The sequence below is a fragment of the Gouania willdenowi genome, chromosome 3 (assembly GCF_900634775.1).
Source record: "Gouania willdenowi chromosome 3, fGouWil2.1, whole genome shotgun sequence".
In the NCBI taxonomy this organism is placed as follows: Eukaryota; Metazoa; Chordata; class Actinopteri; order Blenniiformes; family Gobiesocidae; genus Gouania; species Gouania willdenowi.
In genome coordinates this window covers 29,947,952-29,965,705 of record NC_041046.1, presented here as the reverse complement: position 1 = coordinate 29,965,705, position 17,754 = coordinate 29,947,952, and the positions used below count along the sequence as shown (strand labels likewise).

The window sequence follows — 17,754 nt, the reverse complement described above, 5'->3', positions numbered from 1 at the left end:
TAAAACAATGAGGCAACTGAAGAAAATCCAAGCACACGCAGGAAGAACATGCAAACACCACACAAAAGGCCATATGTCTGTCCTCTGTCAGAGTGGCTTTCTAATCATCTTCATTTAAGTAGATAATTCTAATAAATAAAAAGGTCAGCTGTTTACTTTTAACAACTAAATAAATTAAATTAGTAATACATTAGTTGGATGTATTTATGTGACTGTTAGAGAGCACAGAGGGATTTTTAATTCAAACACATTTCAAGACAAGAAAATAACTCATATGTCTCTACTTTCATCAATATATTTCTAAATTATATTGATACAAAGTTATTTACTTCATTCTGTCTGACACTGGTTTTGATTATTAGTTGCTGCCTATCCTGGCCTCCAGTAAAAAAAGAAAAACAGAGAGAGAGAAATCACTCAACTTGAGGTCAGAGGTTGGATATGTCATTTGGCATGTGATACTAATATAAATTTCTAAATGTAAAATCATGGATTGTTAATCATTTTAACTACAGATTTTGATTTTTTTTAATCTAAATGTCTAAAATAAATGTCTGTCATGCGCACATTGGATCGGTAGAGGGCAGCAAACTACCGTATGTACGGCTTTATTTTTCAATTTTATTATGTTCAACATATTAAACAACAATATTTGGCATATCCTACGTATTTCCTTTGTATTATTTTTCTAAAAGAGCACAAAAAATACAATTAATTAATAATCTTCATCTTCTTCTTCTTCTTCTTCTTCTTCTTCTTCTTCTTCTTCTTCTTCCAAATCAAACAAACCAGAACAGCTATATATATATATATACATTAGTGTGGTTTTATAGTTATCTTGTTAAATTATTTTATTTAGTTTTGCACATATTAGTCTAAATACTGTTTATATTTATGTTTATATTTTTTCTTGTTGATTGTTATTATTTCATGTTTTACATTTTTAGAGAGAGCACAGTTCACCAAGTCAAATTTCTCGTGTGTAAAACATACATGGCCAATAAAGTTGATTGTGATTCTGATTAGTTGTATATATGTCTATGGTTTTAATAAGTTTGGTCCATGTGAACCGGCAGGTGGCAGCACTGAGCTATTCATAGATATCAGCTGCCGTTAAATCCGTCAGAAGAAGACATCGACATGTGAAGTGTTGTGTCCTGAGTTGAGTCGGTGAAGTTCTGCTCTAACTGTTGTTTAAACACATTCAGCCTCACATTTTTCACGGCTCCCGTCGGCGTTAGTGTTAACAGATACTGTGACAGTTGGTTAGTAGATGGCTGAGGCAGACTGCGGTGGTTAGCAGACAGACGGGGATGTCGTGGATGGAGCGGCAGGGACAGGTGGGGGACCTGAGAAACCGGAGCAAAGAGGAGCTGCAGGACCTGCTGCTCAGACAGCACAGGATCCTGAACAACAGGTGAACTAAAACATCAGCTTCACACACATACACTGATCGCAAAGCTGCGACAATCACAACAGTAACGCGTAAGTCCAGCAGAGGACTATCTCACACAGCCCAACAACACAACAAACTTTACGGTTCACCAGCATCATGAACCTGGGGGGTCAGCTTTGTGCAGCTTAAACAGATTTTTATACAATTTGATAGAAATCAAGTTAAAGTGAACGAGTATAGGTGAGAGAAACGTCGTCCTAGATCAGGGGTCACCAACCCGGTGCCCGCGGGCACTAGGTAGCCCGCATGGACCACAAGAGGTGCCCTCAGGCCTGTTCTAACTGGAGCACTGTTATGGTAACCGATGAGTTTTGTCCAAAATCTGATTTACTTGCCAGAATTCAAACTCAGAAAGATAAATACAGGTGACAGATGTAGTCAGAGCCAGTAGTTACATGCTGCTGAAGTTTTTATATTAATTAACCATCTGTTCATGTTTATTTTCACTAAAACATTGGAATAAATTTGTTTAAGTGTTGCAGATAGGATTTTGTTTGTGTTTTTTTTTTTTTAAAGCATAGTTGAATTTTGTAAAATATTTTAAAAAAGGCAGTAATTGGCCAGTTTTGGTCACGTGATAGGTCGGAAGTGTTTGTATTAAATAACCATCTGTTCATGTTTATTTTCACTAAACATTGAAATCATACATTTGCTTAAGTGTTGCAGCGGGTGGGAACCTCTGGGTACCTCACGATACGATACGCAATACAAGGCTCACGATAACGATTATCTCACGATATGACGATACTGCCATTATCGATATATTGGTCAGAAATCAATCTACGATAATCTGACATAACAAGAAAAAATAGATTAAGTGAAAATATGCAATTTTTATTTTATATCTCTGAAAGACAATAAATCGAGAATGTGTCCTATGAACAGTGACACTATTTTAGTGCAAAATTTCTGTAAATAAGTGTCAACATACCAATGTAAACGAATAAGTATCTCCATTAGTGCTTTCTGTAAACAATAAATAGGGTCTTCAACAAACAGTGACAAAATTTCTGGGAAGATGTACCTGCACATTTTAGTGAAAAAGCAGAAAAGGTTTTAAAAAAAAAAATTTGATACTTAGCGGGAGCATATCGATAATCGATCGTGCTGAAAAATATTGCGATATATTGCCATATCGAGATATCGTCACACTCCCAGTGTTGCAGATAGGATTTTTTTTTTTTTTTTTTTTTTAAAAGCAAAGTAAAATTTTGTAAAACATTTTTTTTAAAAAGGCAGTAATTGGCCAGTTTTGGTCACCTGCATTTACCAAAAACCACAGGAAATATTAACCGCCTTCCTCAGGGAGTCCTGGTGCTGCTGTAGTCACAGCAGAAACATGTACGTCAGGGTGTGACACCTGCAAAATGCCAATGGGTCATTGTTCATAATAAATATTGTTTTTTTAAAAAAAAAAATTCTGATGCAATGGTTTTTATATTTCTTATGTTACTAGTGAAAAACTAATAAACAATGAATTAATATAAGACAGAGGCAAGCTACAATGGCCTCATGTAGAGGATTTCAATATTTGTGAGTGGTGAAGTAGCCCCAATGTTGGGGTCCGAAAAAAATGAAGTCGCATAAAGAAAAAGATGTTTTACTGTATTTCCCAAAAAAGAGTAACCCTTAAACTATCTATACTATAATTCAAGGGAGGTCGGTGGGGATGTGTGTGTGTGTGTGTGGAGCAAATATCTCCCCGACGCTGTGCATGTTCGACCTGAAAATCGGTCAACGGGTTCCAAATACCCCGAGTGTGTGTATCTGTTATTTTGGAGTAATTTGGTCATTTCAAAATGTTTATTTAAATTTTATTTCACTTCTGGACGGCTCCGAAATGAAACCTATTCAGCTTTTGACCTCAGGGTGTGAGGGGGCGCTAGCGCACCGTTTATATCTATTTCCTCACACGAGCAAGAGTCACGTGTGCAGCCAGAGCCAATCGCTGCGCACACAGCCAAGCAGACAGACTAGTGAGAGGGAAGAAGATAGTTTTATACCGGAGAGGGGAGAGGAGTGTCTGAGCAGACGTGCTTGCACTGATAAACTAGCAAAGCTCTTAAGTCTCACTTATTGGGCCTGATGTTAGTCACTGATGTTCGTGTGTGTGAGCCACGGCAGACTCCACTTCCTCCTGTGCCATGCTATCGTTAGCTTCTCGGACATGGGAGCTTTCTGAAAAGATTATTTGAAACCATCAGCCACTGGTGAGTCTTCTGCAGACACGTTTCCCATTGTTTAAACCATATAACTGTTGTTCAATAACGCGCTGTTTCACTAGAGTCGATATTGACTTCAACCTGTTCAATTCTCCATCTGGAAAACTGCAGATTATGTGTGGTGCCGTGCATGGAAGTTAAAGCTCTGTTCGAAGGTAAACAATGATTTTTGTTTTTTTTAAAAAGGCAGCAGAATAGTAGATAATACTTTAATTTACTTACTCACGCATGTAGTTTGGAGCTTTACGTTTTGTTTTGCGCTGTCTGGTTGTTTTTCTGATTGGTGCTACAATGTCTATGGAGTTTGGTTATCAGCGTTTCAAACACACACGGTACTTATTTATTTAAATATACTAAATGTAGTAGTAAAATAAAACACAACAAATGCACAAAAAGACAACTGAAAGAATAAAAAATACACACGACTCCAAAAAACATACATTACAGAAAAATACAACAAAAATATGAAAATGACTCAAATACACAAAACTAAATATTTATACTAAAAATACACAAAATGACAACAAAGATACACAAATACACATATCGACTCCAAAAAACATTAGAGATGTAACGATAATCGTAAGGCAGTAAAAAATCGATTCATAGGTATCACGGTTGATATCGATTTTCTGACAATTGAATCGCAGTACTTTCCGGAAGTGTAGGCGGCGGGCGGAGTCTGCTAATAATTTCTTTCTGGCTGCCTTCTACTCTTAAATATGTTAATAAATGATTTATTACCCCTTTAGCACCGAAAGAATATCTGTAATATTACTTGAATATCTGTAAAAGTTACGTTTTTCTATTAGCTCTGTCTGCTAGCATAGCTTCTCTTCTTCACTGCAAGATATCTGCATGCCAACCGACCACTGGGTTACCAGCGCCTTCTGCTGGTCCAAACAAATATGACGTAAATCAGTGCAATGACGGTATTTTTTTTTTTTTTTTTTTTAAAGTCCAATTGTTAAGGCACAAAATACATTTTCAGTTGCACTTTTAAAAGAAAAAGAACTATTATGCAGTTTTGCATTGTTTATTATAGAACCAGAATTTAAATTAATAGGCTTCATTTTCATTTGTATTATTCCTTTATTTATTTAATTCAAGATTTATTTTTAGTTAAATTGCATTGTTTTGAATAGTTTATCAAGGAATACTTTTGACAATGAAAAATAAAAGGAAAATAATACAGTATTTTCTAGTTTTTTTTCCCAAAAAAAAAATTGTCTACAGTCCCATTTTGTAAATGAAAAAATAGTGAGAGAATCATATTGTGAATCGAATCGTATCGGGAGTTGAGTGAATCATTACATCCCTAAAAAACATACATTACAGAAAAATACACCAAACAAAAAAATATAAAAGTGAATTAAAAAAACCCAACAACAAACACATTTATCATCTTCATGTCCCATAGAATTAAACCGGGGAAATCGCACACGCTGTTTTATTTTGCACCCGCAAATAAACCCCTTTATTACACTACAGAGCACAGAGTATGTACACCTCTTTGTACAGCCAACCTTCAAACATATACTCATTTGGACATAATAACCTCTACTTAAGCTCCCACATGAATGCATACTTCTGATGGGCACTGTATCTATTTCACTGCACAGCTCTCTTCTGGTGCATGCCAGCTGAGTTTGGCCCTGATGATGGCTTAAAAAAAACATACATTACAGAAAAATACAACAAAAATATGGAAATGGCTCAAAATACACAAAACTATATATTTATACAAAAAATAATTAAAACTAAATATTTACACAAAAAATACACAGAATGACTCCCGAATCACACTACAATGGCAAAAAAACAATAATTATACAAAAACACTACAGAAAGATACAAAAATACACATGACTCCAAAAAACATACATTACAAAAATATTTAAATAAAAAAAACAACAGAAAACATTTATGCACAAAAAGTCAACAGAAAGATACATAAATACACATGACTCCAAAAAACACATGTTACAGGATATTACACCAAACAAAAAAAATATAAAAGTGATGATGAAGTCATGCACATGTCCCATAGAATTAAACCAGGAAAATTGCATTACATTTTGCACCCGCCAATATACCCCTTATGCTCCCACATGAATGCATACTTCCGACGGGCACTGTACTAGTAAATTAAAACAGAGAGATCAGATATTTTCTTACATTCCCATGTGCAGTCATGGGCCAATGAAAATAGTAAAAAAACGTATTTTTTTAGATTTCAAGAGACTGTAGCCCAAGAACCAATGCATGTATGTGACTCATCATTAGTGATGTGAATAGTCTATGTACAAAGCTCAAAGCTGATCAAATTACAGGGAGCTGAGACATATGTAAAAGTGTTTACTGAAGGTCCAAACATGTTTGAGCCTGAAACCCTGACAAACTTTTTTTTTTCCCAAATTTGAGGGGTTGGTATGTCCACCAGACAGGATGTATAGCAGATCTTTTTGTATATTCTGAGAGTAGATAGAGCTGTATTACTATACCAAATGTGTGTGGTGTAATTCCTGAGATATTGAAAGATGAAAAAAAATAAGGACACACGAAAATCAACAAATACCCCCCTCACTAAATTGGCCATATCCCAAAAAGTATTCAAAAAGTATTCAAAAAATGTACAGTGTGTCTATTGAATAATCATAGAACAATTGATTAAAAAAAATCGGAATATTTTGAAACCAAAGTGCGTGAGTAATCCTCAAAATTGGTTGAAATGACATGAAATGACCCCAATGCAAAATTTTCTCAGTCACAGGTGTGAAATCGCCTAATTGGAAACACTATTTAAGTCCTGCTAACCATGTTTGTGCTGTTTGCTCTGCATGAGATTTGCAATCAATCTGTTTTTAGGCGTTTCGACCATGCAGGATTGGTTCCTGATTGAGTGCAGCATCCTTAGTCATATTATGTAATGTTTGATTAATGTTTTCATCATCACCTTGGAATGATTTGAATGTAGCTTGGACTAATGGATGTTTGTTTTTGCAGGAGATTATTACAGACGCTTCCTGACAAAGGGAAGAAAATTGAGGAATTTGCTGAGAAAATTCGTCTCGCCATTGAGCAGATCAGTCATGATGAGCGTAGACGTAGTACCGTGAGCGATGCCAGGGCGGAGTTACAGTCCATGCACAAGCAGGCCTTCGCAGTGCAGCGACTCGTTGCCTCCTCTAAATCAGCAGCCGGACAACAGAACCAGGAGGGCGACACACGAAACGCTGTGCATGAGAATACGGCCTCAACTGCTTCGCCTCATGTGCTGGATGATACCCGTATGGATGAACAACAACACTGCTCTGTGTCCTCAGCAGCCACTGTTGATACCATGGTGATGGCTGCAGAGCCCTCAATGAACTCTGATGGGGCAACAAAAAGCCTTGTAAAGGCCTTGGAAAGGGTGACACTAGATGAAACTGGTGCCGAAACCGAAGAAGGAACTGTAGGAGAGAGTTACAGTATTAAAGAAAAAAAGCCTCATTATGTCACTGTTCTGGAAAAAACAGAGAAGTCTGCAGCTTCCAGGAAGCAGAAATTCAAACCAAATCAGTGAGTAAACTAAATTTAATCTGAGAACATAAAAATGATCATGTTTTAGTACTAGTGCTTTGTAATTATAATACTATCTTTTCTACCTTCTTTCCAGGCTACTGCATGGGGGTGACATCACTTCACCAGGATCCTTGTCACCCACACACTCCTCTGAGGGCTCCTCACCCCTCTCTCTGCAGGCGAGGAGGGAGCGGGACAGGAAACACCTAAATGACATCACAGCAGCCAAACTTCCTCCTCTTCGTCACAGTCCAGCTCAGCTTGTGTCCCTGGAAGAGTCGACTGCCCTGCTGAAGGAACACACCAAGAAGCAGCAGGTCAGTGGAGTACAAACACTCCTAAAGCTGCGTATTACACACACATTAACTGGGCTGTTTTTGTCCCGATTCTCCCCTTTTCCGACCACTGATGGTAAATGCCAGATTATTTTATGTTTTATAAGATTATCCTTTAGTCTGAGGTGTGTTAAGATGGGATTTTTCCCAATAATCAGACCTGAGATGATTAATGATCAAAACTCCTCGTGTGCGACGTGCGTGTGTAAAGCTGACGACTCTCCACTCTGTGATTTGTGACGTGGAGCGGAATCTAGCCATTCACGGAGCAAGTTGACTTAAGAAAAGCATAATGCTGCATTCAAGGCAACTTGGAACGTGGCGTTCCCGAGTTAAAAATTCCGATCCCCGAGTTTGACTGAGTTCAGCAGCAGCGCGTCAAAATATTTCCAACCTGGCTGACTGATATGGCATTATATTTTTTCCCCGACTTCATCAAGTAGGAGCTCTGACTTCAGGTGGCGTTCCAAGTCACTTTTTTAGGTAAGAGGTAGGAAAATCCTGAGTTCAGAGTTACTTGAAGCAGCCTTGGGTCACAATGTCAAATCTCATTTGATCACCCAACATTTCTGTCTTGTAGGAAGATCGTTGGTTAGTCTTTGTGTGTGTCGTGTGCTGTGATGAGTTTACAAGATTAAGCCACACACAGTACAATCTAAACTGTTCTATGTCTGATTTGTTATCATGTGTGAGGTCTGTAACAGAGAATCCTTGTGTGTTTCCAGTTCTTTTTAAAGGCGAGGCACAGCTTATATGATATTATTTTACTGTATTTGTTAAAGTGATAGCCTTAGAATATTCCATAGACATTTTGAACACTTAAGTAATGGTGAATACCTTTTCATCAGCTCTAGGGGGCAGCATTGAGTCACCAGCGTGCAGTGCTCTACAATTCAAAGCCATTATTGCACAGCCAGAAACCCACAGAGTCTGTTAAGCTTCTTATCAGTCAGTTTTTGTTGAGGGTTTAACACTGAGCTTTTTTTTAATTTTGATGTGCTTGTTTTCTGTTCACCAGTCCTTTCATGTCTGACTTTTCTCTGCTTTGTTTTTCTATCCAGGAGCTGCAGGCCAAGATGGCAGCCCAGAAACTGTCTGAGGGACTGAAGATGTCCATGGGGAGCTACACTCCTGACGAATCATCCACTGCATCCTACAGAGAGGTTCACGATGAAGGAGCTGAGCTCTCCTCAGATGATGACTGAATGCGTAGAGCCAGCATGAGAATCCAGTATAATCTTTATCCTGATAATAAGAGGCTTTTGACCTCACAATAGAGACTCATCTAACTGAATTTTCACCATAAAGACAAAAACTTGAAGTAAAAAAGGAAAAAAAACCTATCGTTTGGCATGACAGGATTTCCAGTATCTAAGATTTGACTCGTAAAATAAGAATTGCTGTTGGGAATGAAACTTCCCAACATTTGTTTTATCATCCTACTGGAATAATCAACATTTGTTTGAATGTGAGTTATTAGACACGTGTTTCTCATCACTACATTTAAATGGAGGACAATGTTGCTGATACTTTTCTAAACAGTTTTATATGTAAAGGTGTGATAATTGAATGTGCATGAAGCGCATCAGCAGATGGTTGATGGATGTTGATTTTCTGCTGCTTTGTATTAAAAGCACATGAACCTGTGAATTCCTGTCAGACGTATTACACAATTAAATAAATATATCTGATTTTCTAAGGTGGCTTTTATTTAAAGAACTTTAACATGTTTTAAATTAAACTGTCTGTCATGCAGGGGGAAAACACATGGTTCGGCAGTGACTGTTGAGTGTTTCGCTGAATGATTTGTACAATGTAAGGACTTTGATTAATGTGATATTGGCAGTAGTATTGGATGACAACCACGGAAATCTGTGAAGGCTATAAAAAATTTTCTTGTAACGAATCACAAAATAGCTTTGATTTATTTGGCTTCTTTTATGTTGTAGTTTTTCCACTGCTCTCATTCTAGTAAATGTCAGCCACACTTGTGTCACATTTGGATATTTTAATGTATTTTATTCTTATCCTGTTGTTCTACCAGGATTTCAACATGTAGTTTATCACCCAACCTGTTCGTTTGTAAAATGCAATAATGTCATGGTGAAGTAAGAATATATTGATAGTGCAATATACTGTAGTCTTGTGCAGGTCTACAATCTTGTCCCTGGTGTCCTTGGACAGCTCTGTAGTCTTGGCCATGGTTGAGGTTTGAGTCTGACTGTTCAAAGGGGTGCCATTACTACAGGTAACAAGTGGAGGATAGAATAGCTTCTTAAATAAGTAATAACAGGTCTGTGAGAGCCAGAATTATTACGTGTTGAAGTGTACCTATGATGAAAATTACAGCGCTCTCTCTCCTTTTTAAGTGGCACATCTTGCACAATCGGTGGCTGCCAAATACTTTTTTTGCCCCACTGTGAGTATAACTCCCAAAATCTATCAACCTATGTTTTAAACTCAACATATCAGCCAAGAGGCAGCAGTTCCAACGCCTTAAGAAAAGAAACACTTTGAATCTTTAACCCAAACCTAGAAACTGATTAATTTCCATTCAATCAAATGATTCGTGACCATTTAAATGTGGCCACCTATTATATCAGATCAAAATAAATGTGCCTGGTTATCTGACTAACTGTGTTCCCAGTGGAGCTGTGGTCAGCTGCAGGCGCTGAGTGTCTGAAATCCTGTGAGATGTTATCAGGCAAAGATCCGGCCGGACACTTGATAAGATTAATGGCTGCCAGTGAAAAAAAAGTCTTGACGGCTCCGACATCTGGACCACGTTTAGATCATGTTGTTGTTCAGAAGGGCTGGCAATGACGGGACGACAGCAGACTAATACATTGTAGTTAATACCACTTCTTAATGTTGATAACGCGTATCAGATAACAGGTAGGTTATCAGTCAGAGTCAAGCATCCATTCAGACATTCACAGAGGACTGCAGGGCTTTCTACATCAAGCTGCACCACGCAGGGATTTCACTAAAGAAATGCAGCAATCAAGCATTTTCAGGGGAAATGAGTGAGTTCATGCAGGTTAGAATCAGCTGGTAGATGCTCCTTGATAACCTTTAGAAATAGATGCTGAGGGGCAATAGTTCTCATGGGGGAAAACCCGTCTGATTACTGTGTATTTAGAAACTGTGTCTAATGGGCTCCAGAGTGGCCCCCGTGGTGACGTCCAATAACAAATACATGTTTTGTTGTGTAAAAGACCATCATCGAGTTGGGTTACAGCATACCTGGCTTAAAAATAAAGACTGTTACCAATTACGGGGAACATTTGTGCTTTTCTTTGTGGCATCTGGTGTCAAACCTGACTGTGAATGTTTGTTGACGGTGTTGAGCTGAAACCAAGCAGAATCCCGGGTCAAAACTTTTTCCCTTTTTGAAAACATTGTCCATTGATGAGGAGGTTGTTTAAGTTTTAACTTGAATCCCAGACCCTTTGACTCATTATTATAAGCTCCTCATGAAGCAATCTGCGAGTGATTTGCTCCGACCAGAGTCCGAAATCACACATCCTGTGGGAATATAAATAATTTGCTGTTTAGGAGGGAAAATTGGAATGTGATTTCAAAACGGCCTCTTCAAAGAGCTGTCAGCTCAGCCTTAAATTAGATATACAGCATGATGTATAGGCTGGCGTTAAACAAGAGCTAGGCCTTCAGCAGAATGATTTGATTATATCTGCCAGGTTACAAAGTCTGAGGTCATACTTTTCTCATTCTCAGCCTCAGTGTTCGTCATATTTTTTCAGGAGATGAAATAATGCAGCAAATGGCAGCTTTGTGCAGATAAGGTTGCAGCCCATCTTTCCAAATAGACGAAGCTCTCCCCCCCTTTAGAGCACCAAAGCCAACGCTAGAATACCACCTTTAGTGAGAGTATTTGTGTTGCTTCATGCCATGCAAGGGAGAGATCTTTAGCTTTTTAATCTAAACATTTTTGCTTAATTTGCTAGTTCTAGCACTGTTTAATGTTGTCTTGAATGCGCATGCAGAGCAATGATGAATCACTTGTGTGAGTTGGTTGGTTTTCATAAAGCACCTATAGATGAGGAATTTGAATTTGAAGTAACAATGTAATTGTAGCATTTTTTTCTGTTCCAAAACCCCAAAAATAGATGGCTGCCATTGACAGCAGTGCCAGGAGTACATCAGGCATGATGTTCATTGTTTGTTCAATCATGATGGCTGAAGTGACTAACAAACATTCAGATGTAAATACAGGAGTATACATCACGTGTGTAAACATGGTCTATATGTGCCCGATACCTCTGTCCTACCTTGCAGATCATCTTCCCTTAATGAACAGAAGACGTATGTGAAACAGTAATTTTGTCTGAGGTGGAGAAATGTTGCTCAAACATCTATTAATCATCGGTTGCTTTAGACAAATCGGAATCGTCTGCAATAGCTTTGTTAAACACTGGTAGCTAGAGATGAGTGTTATCATTGGTCAACCGATATTATCGATCTATTATTATTAGCCTTAAAATGTGATGTTGGCTGACATCGATATCAATTTTTCCACCTATATTAAAGATACGATATGTGCTATTTTTTAATCACTAAAGTGGAAAAACTATTCTTATTTTGTATTGATGATGTTTATTTGTAGAATACATCACATTAAATGTAGCCTTGAGCTATTATTTCCATGAAGAGATACTGTATATCATGTGATCTAAAAGGAGTTTGGTGGGGGAAGGGATCTGTGTATATATTAGTAGTGCTCTATATTGGAAATTAAAAAAACAAGTTTTTGACAATGGCAGCGTATCGGATATCTGTAAAAAGCAAATATTAAACATCCCTATGGTAACAGCTCAGTAATGGGTAAAGCAACAATCGCTCACCGAAGTCGTGGAAGGGGTCATGGAGACTTAGAATAAGGTTAATAAATGGCTCGGCTTTGCTCGATCAGGTCATCAATCACTTTTATTATACTTTCAATATGAAGTGTGTTTGTGATCATTAAGCTAACATACATGGGAAACACAGCACAGCTCACTGGTAAAATGTAGAAGGAGAGAAGAAGAAAGATAGAAACTGTCCATGGTTTATGTCATGCTAACCCCTGTGCCCCAGGTAGTATGATATGTGGCTGCAAAACTCGTGAGAGCCCTGCAGCTGTCTCACCAATAACGTGGGTAGAAAAATATTACCCTACTGGTAGGATAATCTATTGAAAAGATTGGAAAGACCAGGGTGTCTGGAAATGAGCGCTGGTTGTAAAACACAGTCATGGGAATGATTTATTACATTCCACAGATAGTTTTCTTTTTCACTTTTACTTCAGACATGCACAAAGAAACTGCACCTGAATGTGGTCAGGGCACAATATTTCATGCAGGTCTGTTATGTATTGTAGAACCTGGAAGTTGCAGCATATCATGAGATCAGGAGATCAAGGGAAGTGTTGGTAATTGGCTAATACCAACCTAGCAACACTATTTAACAGGTTTATTGATCATTTATAAATGATCATTATACGATTATTTTTCTTCAAATTTCACTTCTTTCTTACTCAAACTAAATTTTAATGAATTTTAATGACAGCTGAGATAAGCACCAGCAGGCCCCTGTCACCCTGAAAAGGTGCAAGTGGGAAGAAGTTGGTCAGAAAAAAGATGGATAGATGGTATTTCTCATTTTGCACGTGATGAATATGTTCTATTGTCCCCAGCCTCTGCGGTTCTTCCATTCCTTTTGATTTGAAAGGATGGACCATGTGTGAACACTGAATTAGTTTCCTTTAGCAGCTCTTTTGTTTTTACACACAGTAAACCACAAAGTCTGGAAGTCACTGCAGACTTATTTAAATGCTACTTCAAGAAGAAACCACAAAGCCTTGTGCTTTGATAACAATAAAGAAGAAACTTGAGTCTGTTTATTCTTCCTAATCCTCATTTAAATAATCTATACAGTAAATTGGCTTTAGTTGATACCATCCACTGTCTCTTCAAAAGTATTTTGTGTTTCTTCAAAATACCATGTGTTTTAAATAATCAATGTGCTACAATAAGACACACAAACGCTTTGGCATTTCATTCTACACTCCGCTGCTCGTTTTGTTTTTTCCACCTTGTAACTTTTGCCAGGGATAAAGAAACTACACAAATTAATGTAAAAGCAGTTGTCCAAAGTTTTTTTTGTTTGAGTGTTTCCCCATGATGTTTTTCTTCTGCCGTAGAACAATGTTTACAGTGAAAAGTCATAAAACTACCCACAAATGGATAAGGCATGGTTTGGCTGTAATGAGTTATCCTTGTGTAGACTCATCTTGCAGCAGATGGACTTGATGTTTATTCTAACTGAATAGGAGCTGTACTCACATGTCAACACTGGGTGGCAGCGGTGCATTATTGGTCTTTGCAGCTCAGGCGTTCACTCACATCAGGCTTTTGAAGTAAGTCCTCACAGCTCATCATTAAGAAAATATGTATCCCATAGGATTTACTCTCTGCTAGGGATGTTTTACATGTGTATCTTAGCAAATTGTTAAAGGCCAACTTTAAGGAAAATATGGACCAAAAGAATGACAATGGATTGTGTTGACAGCTGGAAGAAGCTACTGGATCATCACGTCAGCAGATTTTTGGAGTGCAGGAATTTATATTGAGTTTCTAATCCAAATATGGAAAATGAACCAGGTGAGACCACTTCCTCAGATAGAGGATCTCCTGGATCACCAACTATCCAACATAAGATCAGGAAACATCTGTACATAAAAGCACTCACACAATCTTTGCTTGGAAATCTCTGCATAATAATCTTGAGGCACTAAAAAGAAAGAGTGGAGAAGGAGAAGGGAAGATGAGAAGGGGGAGAAGGGGTTGATGCATGATGTGGGCCAAAAAGCTGCCAGCGTCCCAGCCGTTTCATGTCTGGCCTGGCACAGTATTAAGCAGGCTGTTTTGAAGACTGTCAAAAGCTCATCACTTCAAGGAAGCTGTCTCTGTGGGGATTCTGCAGGGGTGCCAGGGCACCACAGGAGAGGGGGAGAACCAGAGACCCTACCCAGCAGCTCACTCATAATGAGGAGGAAAATTCTTATTCCTGTATCCCCATTAAAGTTACAACAACAATGCTCTTTTGTCCAACTTTATTTTTCCAGGACTTTTTTTTCACCCTTTACAATTCCTCACTTCAAGCATCTCATCATGCTTTGGGCCAAACTTGAATGCAGATAAAAAACCAAGATTACAAACTGAGTATTATCAGCCAACTCTGAGAATGATCTTCACTAGATGTTGACTTCCAACACAAGGAGAAAACATTTGATTATAAATGAGAGTGTTGAGATCAGTAATTGCCCGGTTCAGGGATTACTGCTCTGGATAATGTCACTTTGATAATCAAGTACTCTACCAGTGTTGAAGTATAATCAGTTGGCGTGTCTTGTTTGTTACGTCAATCCGAAGGCGTCCAGGAAAAAGGGTGGACCAAAACAACATTATTTTACTTTTCAAGACTGATATCATAGGGCCTCATTGGAGAAAACATCAAAGGTGTATATTCAGCGTGGCCAGGAAAAAAACCTCTATGTTACTGATCTCACTTTTCTGAAACACAGACAACTTCCCATGAAACATATTTTTCAACCAAGGACCTTCTGAGACTAGGCTACCACCACTTTTGCATTAGGGGCAAAAGTACTGACCCAAATCAAGGTAAAGGAATTATGGTCTGGTCTGGTGACATTTTGGAATCTTGGAGTAGAGCTCTTGGATCAGGATGAGTGAAGAGATGTTTGAGTTGTGAGTGTTGCCACAAATACAACCAATTTGAAAGATAAATATACAGTTTATTTATCAGCGGTTGCGGTAGCTAGACTTTATCCTAAAAGTCTCATTATAACATTTTACTTGTCATGTTAAAATGATAATGACCTATTCAATAGCATTACATTTTAATTCATTTTTAATTAATATTTAGTCAGAACAAGCTGAAAAGAGTATCCATGTGCGTAATCAAATGTCTGAAGTGGGATTTGCTGCAGAGGTTATTGAGATTTTTGACATTTCCCTCAGACAGAGGACTTCCCATGGCTGTTTTGATGTCGTTCGGAGGCTGAAACCATGCTCTGCTACCACACCGGAGAATGGGATTATAGATAAAAATGATGCTTGGTTTGTCCCTAATAGTAAATCAAACATCATAATTCTCTTTTCTCAAGCATTGACCCAGGTTTTGGGTCTGCTGAAATCCCAGTGCCATCATTTTCTTTATTCTTCATTTGCAGGAGAGAAGGCAGAAAAAGAAGACCTTATCTTCATGGAGTTCAGGCTTCAATAACTTCAAACTCAAGGGCCATGGACCATAATAAGCTCACCAGGGCAACCATTCCGGCACGCACAGATTTAAAATGACAGGGAAACCATTGCTCATAAAAACAGCGGCACAGTTGATTTCAAGATGTTTGTGAAGTACAACCAGTAATTTACATGCGCGACAAAAGAAAGAGATTAATTTTCTTATCACTAATGAGAAGATGGGGTAAATATCTCTGGCACTGCTTCTATAAACTCTTATTCACCAATACTGGGATATTTTTCATATAAGACAATGAACACAGATGCGTGTTGGACATATCTTGCATGTTATAACAAGTAAAACTTCTCCGTTTAAATTATTATTATTTTTTTAAGGCTGTAATGTTGTGACTACACCAAACCCTGAAGCCAGGTGTTTTTGATTGCACTATAGTATGTTAGTGCACACACTCAGCAGCACTTCACAAGTTTAGCTCAAAGCCTAGGATATACAGTAAGTATCATAAAAAGAGGAGGCTGAGTGGAAATGTGAGATACAGTATTTGTTTTTTTCCCCCACTCTGATTGGTCCTTAAAGTAATGTTTGGTCAGGTATTTGGAATCTGCACGTTGACCGAGTTTGCACAGCAGAGCTCATTGTGAGGCAGTTGGTGCAGCTTTCTGTGCGATTTTCTATCTGTGCCTTTAAATTTCTCTGATTGTTCAGGTTTCCTCAAACCTGTTTATTTGTGACCCTGATTTTGCTCAGATTTAAAAGTGCGATATATATTGTATATGTCCAAACAAAAAGACTTTAGATCCTCCTGACATTTGTTTTTATTAGATTGGCATAAAGGTTAAATGTAAGCAAGCATTCAGGATTTAGATTAAGTGGTTTGGTGGCCAATTGTATCCAAATGAACACTAAAGCCGCTTCATATTATCTGCGGTATAACAACAGTAATGTATCATGAAATTCATAAGACGTGTTTGGCTTCCTGTTATTTTTTCTTATCGGTCGTGAAAATAACTAAAAAGAGCCATGACTAATGAGGAATGAATCACACTCAGACACATCTGGTCTTGGTTTGCCTGTGTATACATCTCTGTCTCAGTCCCTACAGGTGCCAGTGCACGGGATAGTAAAAGTGTGTGGAGGATTCACAGACCCTGAAGGAGGTGCAGGAGAGAACCAGGTCAAACACTTGATTTACCTACTGGTTCGTGAAGAATCTTTCAACTTTCTTAACCACTGTGCACATTCTGACTGAATAATGCACACTATCGAAAAAAGTATACGCCACATTGTAGCTTTATTAATTTACTTACTGCCCCCTATTGACGTGGAGGGCTGTTTAAAGATTACTTGCCGACAATTGTTTAAATCACTGACAAAATTCTAAGCAAATAAAAAGAAACTGAATTTAAAGGAAAACCTGATCATATTTTTCAGCGAATGTGTGTATCACGGTTTGGCTGAAAATGACCTATTAGACAGGGAGACAGAATGGAAAGGTTCTTGTCTTCTGACTGTTGCCAAATCTTTTTTATGCTCATTAATATCCTTTCCGACGTTTGTTTTTGATTTTCGTGTTTAAAATGCTGAAATGTTTTTGAATGCAGCCCCCCTCTCATAAGCACCCGAGCGATGAACAAAACAGTGGATTTGGATACTTTAAAAAATTATTTGCGGGTCGTTTTGTTCTGTAGCTAAAACACTTTGGGGTCCTTGAGTTTCCACTTAGAGTACGTTTTTTAAGCTTAGAGTCACAAACCACACAAAAAACAAACTATAAACTGGCCATCAATAAACCTTACATATCATTGTAAATATTTGACCCTCATTCTTATCATTGTTATTGTCATTCAGAGCAAAGCATGCTGATATACTGCTAGTGCATTTGCCTTTT

The 17,754-nt window shown here is 38.0% G+C and overlaps 1 protein-coding gene across 1 annotated transcript; it reads left to right on the top strand.

Moving 5' to 3' along the window:
- Positions 1–1,118: 1,118 nt before the first annotated feature.
- Positions 1,119–9,486, top strand: polr2m (RNA polymerase II subunit M). The gene is made up of 4 exons (XM_028436523.1): positions 1,119–1,417; positions 6,685–7,242; positions 7,340–7,562; positions 8,642–9,486. Exons 1-4 carry the CDS (start codon positions 1,314–1,316, stop codon positions 8,783–8,785), a joined length of 1,029 nt encoding a protein of 342 aa, XP_028292324.1. The 5' UTR covers positions 1,119–1,313; the 3' UTR covers positions 8,786–9,486.
- Positions 9,487–17,754: the final 8,268 nt, after the last annotated feature.